Source organism: Juglans regia, chromosome 1 (assembly GCF_001411555.2).
Source record: "Juglans regia cultivar Chandler chromosome 1, Walnut 2.0, whole genome shotgun sequence".
NCBI lineage: Eukaryota > Viridiplantae > Streptophyta > Magnoliopsida > Fagales > Juglandaceae > Juglans > Juglans regia.
Window position 1 is genome coordinate 16,616,821 of NC_049901.1, and position 13,837 is coordinate 16,630,657.

A 13,837-nucleotide genomic window follows, 5' to 3' on the forward strand; every position below is an offset into this window, starting at 1 on the left:
GCCACAAAAGCTATAAGCAAATACCTCTTCACACAACTTCACATCACACTCGCCACCTCAACTACCACTCTTTTTGTAAAGACATTTCCCTATATTCAAATCACTTTTTCTTGTCAATTCCTCTTTAATTGAAAAAATTATCGAAACAAATAAAGTGTACCCAAATGTTAAAAAGAAGCTATCCTATGGTATATACTTTTTTGAGCCTCTAAGCGCAACTTCCCACAGCAGATAACAGAATATATCTTCTTATAACTTAGAAAAGACAATCATATTATTGTTTATTATTGTTCATCAACAGTAATAAACAGTAAAGAGATTTTTTTCGCATATCCCTATTACTGTTCATATGAACAGTAAAGATATTTTTTTTTTTTTGTTCGTTCGTGTGAATGCTAGTGTGCGACATAATACCACAGTTGTGCATGAGGAATGAGAGAGAGGGAGAAAGGAAAAGTGGAAAAAAATATTAATTTTTAGATTTTAAATTCCAACCCTTTTATCTTTAATATTCAGATTTAATCTAACGGTAAAAGTTTAAATATTGATTTAAACTAACATAAAATAGATAATTAAAATATAAATATTCTATCATACACTTAAAATTAACTTCAATTTATAAAATAATAATTTTTCATCATTAAATAAAAGATAAAGTTTTACTGAACATTTTTAAGAGAATAATATTATATCATACACTAAAAATCAACTTCAATTTATAAAATACTAATTTTTCATCATTAAATAAATGATGAAATTTTACTGTACATTTTTAAGAGAAAAACTATCTAATTAATTTGAATTTTTAATATAATTTAAATTTCATAATAAATGATGAACATAAATAAATAATAATTTTATTCTTATACATTAGACTATTTTAATATTCGAAATTACATTTTATTTTTTTCTTCAATTTGGCAGATGTGGCAAACGTGCTTTGCACATTTACCACTGCTAGTATATATATATATATATATATATATATATGTATATACACACACGAAAATGCTAAACCCACTGAAGTTGGATCCCGAAACATTTTTTTTTACTTAGTGATTAATGAAGTGTTTTTTAATAATATTGTGAATTTTTTATTTTTTTAAATATTTATGATGATTAAAAGAATACATAAAAAAAAAAAGTAAAATGCACTTATCGGGACACTTTTTCGATGGCTGTAGTGCCGCTCGTATATATATATATATATAGATAGACGCTACTCATCATCCCCACACCATGTCATTTTTATCATTTTATTTAAATACACATGTTTACATATCAATATGTTTGTGTTTGAATATAATGATAAAAATGACAAATTATATATTGGTGTGTGGTGTGGAGATGATGAGTAGTATTTTTCACACACACACACACACATATATATATATATATATATATATAAAGTAGAAATATTGAGAAGAGAGATTAGTTGTAGGAGATTCTTATGGTGAATCACTTTTAAATCATGCTTTTAGTAAAATATGTGAGAAAAACAAACACAATCAACTGAAAAGGGGAGAAGAAAAGGGAAAACTTTAGACAAACAAATAAGTGTTAGCTCTACGGAGAGTTATAAAAAATTATCTTATAAACTAACGTGGACGGATGCAAAATATTATATTTATTTTATAAAAAAAATAATTAACAATTTAATGTATGATTTTAAGTTACGTCAATTTGTAAATTAAATTTTTATATTTCTCTCTATTGATGAACGAAGCATTTCTTGAGAAAGAATCCTCTACAATCATAGATCCCACTTAATTTTAGTATATCAAACCCTAATCATACGCATATCAAGTAACATGTTAATATCAGAATTTTGAAATTGGAAGATAGTATAAACAACTTTTCAGAGAGACATTTTGGTGGTAATTTTACTCAGGTAATCAAATGTCAAACACCAACTTGAGGGATCAGGCTAACATCTGTAAAATAGATGGAAAGTTCAACATTGCCCCCCAAATGATTTTTGGGCAATTACATATTGCCTTTTCTTCTACGCAGCTCAAAGTAGGCAACCAAGGTGGTGACCTAATGCTGCCTTTTGAAGCAAGCCTCTAAACACAAATTAAGGTTGTGTTTAAATGTTGAGCTGAGTTGAGTTTAGTAAAGATAAGATGATAAAATATTGTTAGAATATTATTTTTTAATATTATTATTATTTTAAGATTTAAAAAAATTAAATTGTTTATTATATTTTATATTTAAATTTAAAAAAAATTATAATGATGAGTTGAAATAAATTGAGATGAGTTAAGAAATAAAAATGATAGATACAAAATTTTTTTTATAATATTTTATACAATTATGTTTTAAATAGTAAATATTTTTATAAAATAATTTATGATAAACATAATAACATTTTATCTAAATAACTTATTTTAAAATATAATTGTATAAAAAATTATTAAAAAAATACCGTATATCATTACTCAATTAAAAAAAAAAAAAAACCTCTATTTATTTATTTATAGACAAGCCCACTCCATCCTCGAGCTTGGAGAGAGCCTTTTACAAGAAACAAGGATGGAAAACAATGACGTCTGTGCAGAAAACACAGAAATCAACGTCTGGTACAAGCATTTTCATCATTCACTTGTAATGGTTACGTGCATAAATTCCAGCATCGGAGTTTGTGCGACTTTCGTAGTTTCATGTTCCGGGTTCAAAAAAGAGAAATGAAATATACACAAAGATAAATGATATCCTTACTATTCTTCTTAAAATTTTTTACAATTTTTTAATAAAATAATATTTTTTTTAATTAAAAAATGGTAGAAAAAATGTAAATGAATAGTATGGCTATCATTGCTCATGCACAAAATACATTTTCTACGACAGACATCCTTTACCATTACTGTGCCGCTTGTGTAAATGTAGTGGTTTTTTGTTTAGAAAAGTTTGTTTGACGCTCATAGTTGTACAGTGTACTACTGAGATTTTTTTTTTTTTTTTAACTTAGTGATTAAAGAATTAATTTTAAGTGTAATAGTATTTTTTTTATTTTTTAAAAATATTTAAATATATTAAAAAATGTGAAAAGAAAAATAGAAAAAAAATAAAAAGTGACTAGCGGTATAAACGAGCAGTGCTACTCAGGCGGCAGAGTAACATCGCTTATTTTTTTTTATTCAATTCTTTTATTCATATTTTTATATCATTTTAAGTATTTAAAAAAATAAAAAATACATCAATACACTAAAAATTACTTAATTATTAAGAAAATAAACAAAAAATAAAAATAAAATTCATTGAGCGGTAACTATTGGGTGGCACAATAGTTTTTTTTTTTCTAGAAAATAATAAGGTTACTACTCTCTTACTACCCATTTACTACTCTTTTTGTATTTGATTTTTTTTTAATTTTTTAATTTTACTTAATAGTTAAGGAAGTGACTATTAGTAAAATTATATATTTTTTTAATTTTTCTTAATGATTAAGGATGTTAAAAAAATACTTAAAATAAAATAATAAAAAAATAAAAATATTATAAATAGTAAATAGATAATAAATAGATGAGAAATGATACTTGTAATCCTGAGTGTGCAAACGCCATACAATTACTTTGAAAAAAGTAAATAAATATGAAATTCACATGAAAATAAATTAATTTTTTAATAATTAGACCTCATTATTTTTCAAAATGACTGCATAATATTTACGCATTCTACGACTGTATATAATATTACTCTAAATATATAGTAACCTACCACTACCCTTTTTTTCTTCCTTTTATTTTTGGAACGAGCCATCTACCTCAGTTTTGAGGTGCCATTTGGCACGTCAACGTCACCTTCCAATTATATTGTATTTACATTTATCAGCCGCGACTTCCCTCCACAGTAAAACACATCATATTTTTATACAACATCTAATGTCAAAATTCATATAGTTCACAACATTAAATATTTTAAAGCTCACATATTGTATCTATCTTAATATTACTAAACTTATTTTAGTAGTAGATAAATTGTAGACACTCTTAGTCAGGGAGTAAGATATTAACACTTGAAATTAATATTTTAAATTTCCTACCGTACCGATCAGTACTTACCATATCAAAATAATGGCCGGTACAGAAAATATATTTATTTTGTATCAAATAAATACCTACATACCGGTACATTTCGATCAATACCGGTCAATTTTCTATGTATCGGCCAAATTTTTTTATTGTAATTAATATAAAAATTCTGACATTTTCATAATTTTCATTGCAATTCTCAAATCCCTACTTCCCTTTTCATGATGAAGATGAGTAATTATTTTTTAAAATAATTAAATTGAGAACTTAGAAGTATTATAAAATTTTATAAATATATGTTTTAACTTTTTAAGATTGCATTGATGTAATTTTAAAATATAATTTATACATATATAATTAATTTATTATATATAGACTATCCTGAAAGGGTATCCAAACATTACCGATACCGAAATATTTTATTCTAATGACTTAACCGAAACAGCCACCGAAACAGTATTCAAAGTGATTGAGGAAAATTTAAAATCGACTTGATGAATTGGCATTTAGTTGTCAAACTATTATTGCTACAATTAAAATATCGAAACCAAAGAATGGAAAAGAAAGACCGTCTTTGCCACTAACTGCATCAAAAATTATGAATCCCTCCATGCAGAGCAGGTGGGAGTCGGACAAGGGGAAATAGATTATGCTGTGTCATAAATTTCATGTCATAGCATCTGACCAAGATGCTGAAAGTTTCAATAACCGAAGCCGCCCATGCCACCTCCCATACCACCACCTCCCGCAGCTGGGACTTCCTTCTCATCCTTGGGAAGCTCAGTGACAACTGCCTCCGTTGTTGTCAATAACGATGATACACTATTCACATGTAATTGAAGAATCTTGATAAGTTATTGAAGAGAATGAAACAAAAATTACCTAATGAGAATCTACCAATCGTTCATTACCTAGCAGCATCAACCAAGGCTGTTCTGATGACTTTCAGTGGATCAATAATTCCTGCCTCTATCATGTTCACGTATTTATCTGGTACAAGCCAAGAACGCATAAATGTTCGTATACATCGCAGGGATTAATATTAGGGGAAAAATCATGCAAAATCAACACACACAAGAACTATGACTCAAACAACCTAATTGCTTTTGTTTGTTTGTTGGGAAAGAAGACAAACCTGCAGCTGCATCATATCCCTGGTCAGGATCATTTTGCTCCAACAGCTTACCAACGACAACTGCCCCCTCAACTCCAGCATTAGAAGCAATTGTGTAGGCAGGCATCTACAGCCAAAGTGCAGGCTTAAATATTAAAATCCCCATTCAAAGCAGTATCACAAGCTTCCATGCAAATCCTAGGGACTAAAATACAACTGCACGTGTCATTCTGAAAAGAAAACATGAGGAACGGTCCTCTGATCATATATCACCTCTAGTATTCCTATGATTACCCAAAGCAAGAACCTAAACTCAGGTTTCAATATAAGATTCCTCTTTTATTGGTATCTGACTGCAGTGTGAATCCATAAATTATTCCAGCCATTAACAACTATTGCCCAACATCACTTAATTTCTTCCCAAAAAACACAGACGTCTGAGAAAAGCTTATTGCAACATCAATTATCACAATTTCTTCGTAAAATTACACTTTGAAAAAAACATTATCCCAAAAGATGAAGTCTTGTAAAGCTTGCAGCACATGCCCGAGGTCCGAGAAAAGCTTTCAAGTTTTTGTGTCATAGCCTGACCCAAAAAAGAAGGTAATTATTACATAAAAAACAAAAGTTTGATACCTTGAGAGCATTCTTGATAATCTGCACGCCAATCTTTTGGTCAAAGTTTGCAGTTTCCAACTTGTCCAGCTCTTTTGAAGCATATAGAAGTGCAACACCACCACCTGCAAAACAAAAAAAAAGTCTTTAATTTACCTTCCTCTGGTCCCACTCCAAATGCATTCTGGGAAAACTAGCTTACCAGGTACAATCCCTTCCTCTACAGCAGCCTTGGTGGCATTTAGAGCATCAGTTACTCTATCCTTCTTCTCACTAACTTCTGCTTCGCTAGCTCCTCCAATCTACAAAAAACCAATCTCATTAGTACAATGTTTCGAGAGGCTGTGCCTCAATATACTGCAAAAGGCAATATCGAAAAGCTTGCAAAGTGTCCCAGAAGTTAAAATATCATTTAGTACAACTGGAAGGAAAGAACAAAAACTGTAATATAATTTTGTGAAACTAGAACAAAAACCACAATATGCATCTCCAAACGGGAAGCTGACCTTTAAAACAGCAACACCACCAGAAAGCTTCGCAAGGCGCTCCTCTAACTTTTCCTTGTCATAATCAGAAGTGCTCAGTTGAATCGAAGATCTCAGCTGTCACAAAAATCATAGGCCAAAAATCAAGTTATCTGAAAAAAAAAATGCAGCCCCCAACCCTTTTTCTTTCCAACAAAAAAATATAGTATTACAAAAAGGAGTCCCATAACATATAAAAAAAGGGAGCTACATAAACCTGTTCACTTCTTTCTTCAATGCCTTTCTTGTCCCCAGCCCCATCAAGAATGATAGTATCATCCTTTGACACCGTAACCTACAATGGGGAGCCCACATGAACTGATCATATAGCAAGCACCATGCGAACATATATTTATATTTCAAAACAGAGAAAAAAAAATGTAAAACCATGCATGCAGAATTGTATATATACCTTTTTGCATGAACCAAACACTTCTGGTCCCACCTTTTCAAGGTTGAGACCAAGCTCTTCAGTTATTACCTATAATTCAATGCAAAGAAAAAAAGTATAAAAAAATGCTAGTATTTCATGCAATCACAAATTCGTATGAATTATAAATGGAAAACCAAATTGCCAATTGAACCTACCTCGCCTCCTGTGAGAATGGCAAGGTCCTGCAGACCAGACTTCCTGTTTTCTCCAAACCCAGGGGCTTTAATGGCACAAACCTTCAAAAATCCATGAGCCATCAATAAACTAACTTAATCTGCTACTTGACAACATTTAAATGTACAGTTCCAGGACAAAAAATTTTGTATATGAAAAAATGAGAGGACACCTTGATTCCAGCACGAAGCTTGTTCAAAATAAGGGTAGCCAGTGCTTCACTTTCCACATCTTCAGCAACAATTAATAAAGGTCTTTGTGTCTGAAAAACCACATGTCAGTCAACTAAGCATAGACTCTGACTTTCATTATCTCCTCAATAAACCACTAACCTTCAAGGCCATCTCTAATACTTTAACTATAGCATTTATATTTGAGATTTTCTTTTCATGGATCAATATGAGCGGATCTTCTAGCTCCTGCCAAAATAAAAAAGTAACCTCGTTACAACTTGGGATAAAGCAGCTTGCAAAAAACAATATGCAATACCCAAAGACGATTTACAAAGTCAGTGATCAATCTGAAGGGCCATCAAACAGAGATCAAGTATATAACATAATAAGAAATAGCTAGTGAGCAATGAATGGCTAATGCTTACACATTTCTGGTTCTTCTGATTGGTGATGAAATAAGGTGAAATATAACCTCTATCCAGCTTCATTCCCTCAACAACCTCCAGTTCATTAAAAAGGGTCTTCCCATCCTGCAAAAATAAAGTTGAAACAAAAATGGATATCAATGGCAAGAACAAGGTGAATTGCAGAACATACATAAGAAAAAGTTAAAATGCCTAATGCTTGAATGCCGTACTCAAAAAATTGGAAGTGCTGATCCAATTTAAAGAAAAAAATGTTTCATAATTTTACGATTCAGTTTTTCTTTTTAAAGTTTGAATTGACTCGCATAATGACTGAGTACAGCACTTACTTCATATGAAAGAGCAAAAGATACAAACTGCCCCATGCCAACTTCAAAACCACAAAGAAATGGCCTACTTGGAATCCAGAGAACAACATACACAATTTAAGAAAGGATATAATACGTAACAGATACAGATGTCAAGCTTTTCAGCCACTTAATATCCTCAACCATATAAGAATTTAAAGCAACATTTTTTTTTTATTGGCACCGGGTGTCCAGGAATAGTGTCCCGACTAATCTCAGGAGTGCACAGGCCCTCGGCAAGAAGTTTCCTCCAAGTGCACCTCGAGTAATTCAAAGGGAAAATCCCCCAATCCGATGGCTCCTAGAAATTGTTTGCACTCAAGGGGATTTGAACCTTAGACTTGGGGGGAGCATACCTCCAAGCCCAAGGCCTTTACCACTTGAGCCAACCCCCAGGGGTTAAGAATTTAAAGCAATATAAGATGTTCAGATGAAGAATCCAATCAGAAACTTACAGAAATAGTAATAACACCCTCTTTGCCAACTCTCTCCATAGCACTGGCTATTAGCCGCCCTATCTCTCTTTCCCCATTAGCTGATATAGTCCCAACCTTTATAGGAAAAAAACGTCACATCAGTAGACATATTTGTTTCATTATTAATTTGGCAACATTAACCGTTTTGCAGTGCATATCAACTTACTTTACTAAGCCCCTCATTTTGAGACAAAATAGAACTCAGTGAAGCAAACCTGTGCTATTTCTTCAGATGTCTTAATCATCCGGGCTCTGCTTTTCAAGTCTGTCACAACAGCATCAACTGCCATTGAGATTCCACGTCTTAAGTCCATGGCATTCATTCCAGCAGCCACTGACTTGCATCCTTCAGTAAATATTGCACGAGTGAGTACTGTCGCACAAGTGGTGCCTGTAAGGATGCAGAAGAAGCTTCATATTAGTAACCATGTCAAACCTCCAAAAGTTTCCACCATTCTATTTAAGTGCATATGGACTAATTTCCTCTTCCAAACCATGCCATGTTTTTTCAAATAAAGAAAACATAACAGTGCCAGATAAAATTACTCAAAATGATGCCCATATATGGCCTTGTTAGCTGATAAAATAAATATAAGTATTTAATGTATGAAAACCTCACCATCGCCTGCAACATCATTTGTAGCGTTTGCAACTTGTTTTACAAGACTAGCACCAATATTCATGACTCTGTCTTGGAATTCCACACTCTTTGCTACAGTAACACCATCTTTTGTTACTTTAGGGGCCCCAAAACTTTGTTCCAGAACAACATTGCGACCCTATGAAACATCAAGCACCAAATAAGACAACTGTTCATACACTATAATATCGTAACACATCACAGATTACACTTACAGATAAAATATAACGATCATAACCAAAACAAAAAACAAAAACTTAGCAAAAATAAAATTAGCGGAACAAGAAAGATAAAGAACTCACTTTCGGCCCCATAGTCACTTTAACTGCATCAGCGAGCTCTTCTACACCCCTAAGCATCAAAGCACGAGCTTCGACCCCGAATTTAATGTCTTTCGCAGCATAGTTTCGGCTCCAACTCAATCCACTACCAATCTAGATCGCCCCCCCCAAAATAAATAGTCACATTCAGTTTCACTTCAAAAAATTCACATAAAAACACAATCAAGCCGTCCAAGGAAATTCTAAATGCGATCGATAAGAAGAAAATGACAAAAAACAAAAAAATGCTCACCCTATGGTTAATGTTATTAGCCAACCTGCAAAACAACAAACAAGTCAAAACAGATATACTAAGATCGACCCAGACGAGAAAAGAACCATAGAATACGAAATTTGTCAGCCAATGGGTTCTATAGACACAGAGAGACAGAGAGGCTGAAAACCTGGCTTTGGAGGCAAGGCCGCTGGCAAAGCGGTGCATTGTTATTGGTTCGCAAAGAGGAATGGTCCCGAGAGAGCGGGGAGGATACTACTCAGCGAGCAGAGAAGAGCCTTGGAGTGTTTGCTTTGGGGTTTAGGGTTTTGAAGCTGGGGGACTGGAGTGGGGGCTGGGGGCTGGCCAATGCAAACTCCGAGGATTACGTATAATGTGTTTCCTACCTTTAGGCAGCATAGCTGGGCCTACTTTCAGTTTAGGCTTGGGCTTTTGTTTTTCTTATTGGGTTTTTAAAAGGTCCATAACCACTCAAGAATCCAAGATGTTGATGAAAAATTTCAATTCAACTCACCTCAACTCATCATTATAATTTTTATAAATTTAAATATAAAATATAATAAATAATTTAATTTTTTTAAATCTAAAAATAATAATAATATTAAAAAATAATATTTTAATAATATTTTATCATCTCAACTCAACTCAATTTAATATTCAAACGTAGCCTAATGAAATTTTGACAAGACACTCGTGTACTAAATTAGGATTTTTTATAATTTTTTTCTTAAATATATTTGAAAATTTAAAGAGAGAAACAATATGTAGGCGCTACTGCATTAAATACTATAGTATGATTTTAATGACAAAATGTTCTATTTCATACCGAATTAAAATTTTATTAAAATCTCCAATAATATACCATGAATTTTTAGTTCATGATGAGAAAAGAGGGGGGCAAAGACAGACCAGAGTCAGATGGAGGCTTTTAGGTGTGCTCTAGAAGAAAATCAATTGCATGATCAAGGAGATATGTTTACGTGAAATAACAAGCTAAGCAGATGGTAGTTTTATCAAGAAAAGATTGGAAAAAATTGTACACAAATGTTAAAGTTGTATGTATGGCAGCTATAGATGCTCATATCACAAATCAACAATAATGTCAATGAGTAATGAGGTTCTAAAGCAAAATAAAAGAAGGAAATTGTTCAGATTTGAAGCTAGCTGGATAAAAAATGACGAGTGTGGGAAGATTGTTGATAAGGAATGGAGCTCGGGTTTCTCATCAATATTTTCCATGGAAAAGGTTCAATCTACTCTTAACAAGTGTAGTAAGGCTCTATCTAGTTGGAGTAAGAGAAGAATTCAAGTAAGTGAAAATGTTATAAGAGAGAAGTCAGAAGTTATCAAAAGTTTGTAAGAGATTGAAGGAGTACAAGATGTTGAACTAATTAAGAGACTGCACAGTGAAGTTGGAAGTTTACTAGAACAAAAATATATTAAATGGAGAATAAGGGCTAAAAGAAACTGGTACCAACATGTGGATAGAAACACAAAATATTTCCATGCATGTGCCACTCAAGAAAGAAGAAAAAAAATATTCTACAAGTGAGGGATTCTCAATCTAATCTTAGAACAGATTAGGTGGAAATACAAAATGATTTCCAGGAGCACCATAGATGGATGTACCAGCCAATCAACCCTACACTTAGGCCCTACACTTAGGGTTGTAATCGATACGATCCGATCCGAGTCGAGCTTTTGGGTTATCGAGTCGAGCTAGACTCAAATAACTCGAGTTCGAGTTCAAGCTCGAGCTGAGAGCTCGTTGAGCCGAGCCAAGTTTGAGCTGATTAAACACGAGCTCGAGTCGAGTAGAGTTATTTATCGATCTTTATTTATACTTTTTAACGAGCCTAAGCCGAGTCGAGTTATTACTCGAGTTTTGTTTGTACTCTTATATATATATATATATATATAGTTTTTGAATGAATTGAATAATTAAAAATACCAAATTACAAAAGAAAATATTAAATCTAATGAAATTTTTACAATTAATATATAAACTATATTGAACTATAAAATTATAACATTTTTATGAATACATTTCTTATATGGTTATACATTATAGTATATAATGAAACTACCAAGTCATATATACTAACTATTGCATATTCTAAATTATATACTAACATATAATTATGAACTATATTCAATATATACGTATAAATGACTAGGCATAAGTAATTGTGTTACATATTACATAATTAATTATATAGGTAATTATGCTTGTGTTATTAAATTTAATATGTATAGAAGTACATATGTGTGTGTGTGTGTAAGAATACTAATATATAGAAATAAATTATATATATTCAATGATTTATGGACGAGCTCTAATTGAGTCGAGCTAACAAGCAGAGTCAGGCATGAACGAGCGAGCCCTAACGAGCCTTAGCCTAGTTCAGTCGAGTTTAATCGAGTATGTGTTATTTACTAATCGAGCGGGTTTTTGCTTTCACGATTGAGTTTTTTTTTTTCACGAGTCGAGCTCGGTTTGAGTTTAGCCGAGTGAGTATCGGGCGAGCAATCGTACAAACTGGTTCATTTACAGCCCTACCTATACTAGAGGCAATAGAATGGTGTTTACTTCATTTAGAAAGGCGTGTAACAAATGAGATGAATGAGAGCTTGCAGAAGGTCTTCACCAGGTTGGATCATTGGAGGTGTAGGAAGCATTGAACGAAAAGGTCTTCACTAGATAGATTTGGGACCTTTTTTATCAGTCACATTAGGATCTAGCAGGATATGAGGTCAGTAGAACACTTCTTAACTTCTTGAATGGTGGACGATTAGACAGTGCTATTAATTCAACTTATATTGCCTTAATTCCAAACCTTAAAAGTCCAATGTGTTTTCGGGATTATTGACCCATAAATTTGTGCAATGTTTTGTACAAAATCATTGCAAAAACTCTTGCTAGCAAGTTGAAAAAAGAATTGCCAGAAGTTATTTCCCATAATCAGATTGCTTTCATTCCAGAAAGACTCATTACAGACAATGTCATCTTAGCTTATGAAGCCTTACATACGATGAAAGTTAGACAAAAAGGCCAAGAAGGAAGTATGGCCTTGAAGTTGAACATGTGTAAAGCTTATGACAGAGTAGAGTGAGAGTATCTAAAAATAATGATGAAAAAGATTGGCTTTGGAGAGAAGTAGATAGATTTAATCATGCAGTGTGTGTCCTCAGTGAAATATTCAAATTTAGTGAATGGATTGCCAGGTGATAAAATCATCCCTATAAGGGGTCTTAGGCAAGGATATACTCAATCTCGTTACCTATTTCTTTTATGTGCAAAACAGCTTAGTTCCATGGTCAATAATGCTAAAGGAAATGGTAATATAAATAGTTCCTCTTTGGAATGGCATATCCTATGTAATGCGTTAATCAGAAGCCAATAAGAACCTGACACGTTAGCTAAGCACATTTTAACAATCTAAACTGCATCGCACCATAGCGCAAAAAATAAACCCTGGGAACCCACTTCGATAGAAAGGAAAGCAGTTCCTCTTTGCACTGCTGCCCATTTGACAAACGAACCAACTACTGCCCATTTGAAGGAAAATCCACTTGCTTCAAAAGTCTCACCTGCAACTCAAACGCATCATCTCCCCGAAGCATGTCGCGAACCCATGCGACTTCGGTCTTCATTGATACCTGGACATTGTGGAAAATGTTGCAAGACTATTTTGAGCACCATGTACATACACAAGTATATTTATCAAGATGTTATAAAACAGAGCACCAAGCACAACCTTCTTCCATGGCTACATTTATAAGATACTATAAAGCAAAGCAACAAGCAAAGCCTTCCTCCTGGACTTGATAAATTAGAAACTCATGTCTTGAACCATGATGGAAAAACAAAGTACAAAAATTAGCTATCAAAATGGCACAAACCAATCAACACACCCATATTTACCATATCTCCCAGTATGAGGCTTACATCACTTTTAAGATGAAGAAAAATAGGGGAAAATATTGCTGCAGATGCTGTTGAGTCCCGTCACCAACCCAAAACCAACCACCTGCTCTTTCTTTTGTTGGACTCCAGCTAGAGCTAGCTCAACCTCATACTACTTTTTTTTTTTTTTAAAGTGCTTGTACCAATTAATGCTTCTCTATACCCACCTCCCACACCACTTGGGACTTCAAAAAACAAATCCCAGAGGGTTTGGTGGCCTAAGCTATAGAGAGGGAGGGGGTTTCTGTGGCCTGAGCATTTTGATGGCCTCTGGAGTCTGGATCTCGAAGGTTTTTGTGCGAAGAAGAGAGAGAGAGAGAGACACATAAGGTTTGAAAATGTTTTTGTTCCTCTGAACCG

General features: G+C 33.0%; 1 protein-coding gene across 1 annotated transcript; it reads right to left on the minus strand.

Moving 5' to 3' along the window:
* Positions 1–4,503: 4,503 nt before the first annotated feature.
* Positions 4,504–9,869, minus strand: LOC109006063 (chaperonin CPN60-2, mitochondrial-like). The gene is made up of 18 exons (XM_018985219.2): positions 9,680–9,869; positions 9,529–9,553; positions 9,258–9,389; positions 8,935–9,094; positions 8,531–8,706; positions 8,295–8,390; positions 7,493–7,597; positions 7,227–7,313; positions 7,067–7,156; positions 6,876–6,956; positions 6,700–6,768; positions 6,505–6,582; positions 6,270–6,365; positions 5,966–6,065; positions 5,785–5,888; positions 5,170–5,275; positions 4,946–5,024; positions 4,504–4,856 (listed from the first exon to the last, which is right to left on the minus strand). The coding sequence occupies exons 1-18, from the start codon at positions 9,715–9,717 to the stop codon at positions 4,736–4,738; spliced, it is 1,743 nt and encodes a 580-aa protein (XP_018840764.1). The 5' UTR covers positions 9,718–9,869; the 3' UTR covers positions 4,504–4,735.
* Between the last annotated feature and the right edge of the window lie 3,968 nt (positions 9,870–13,837).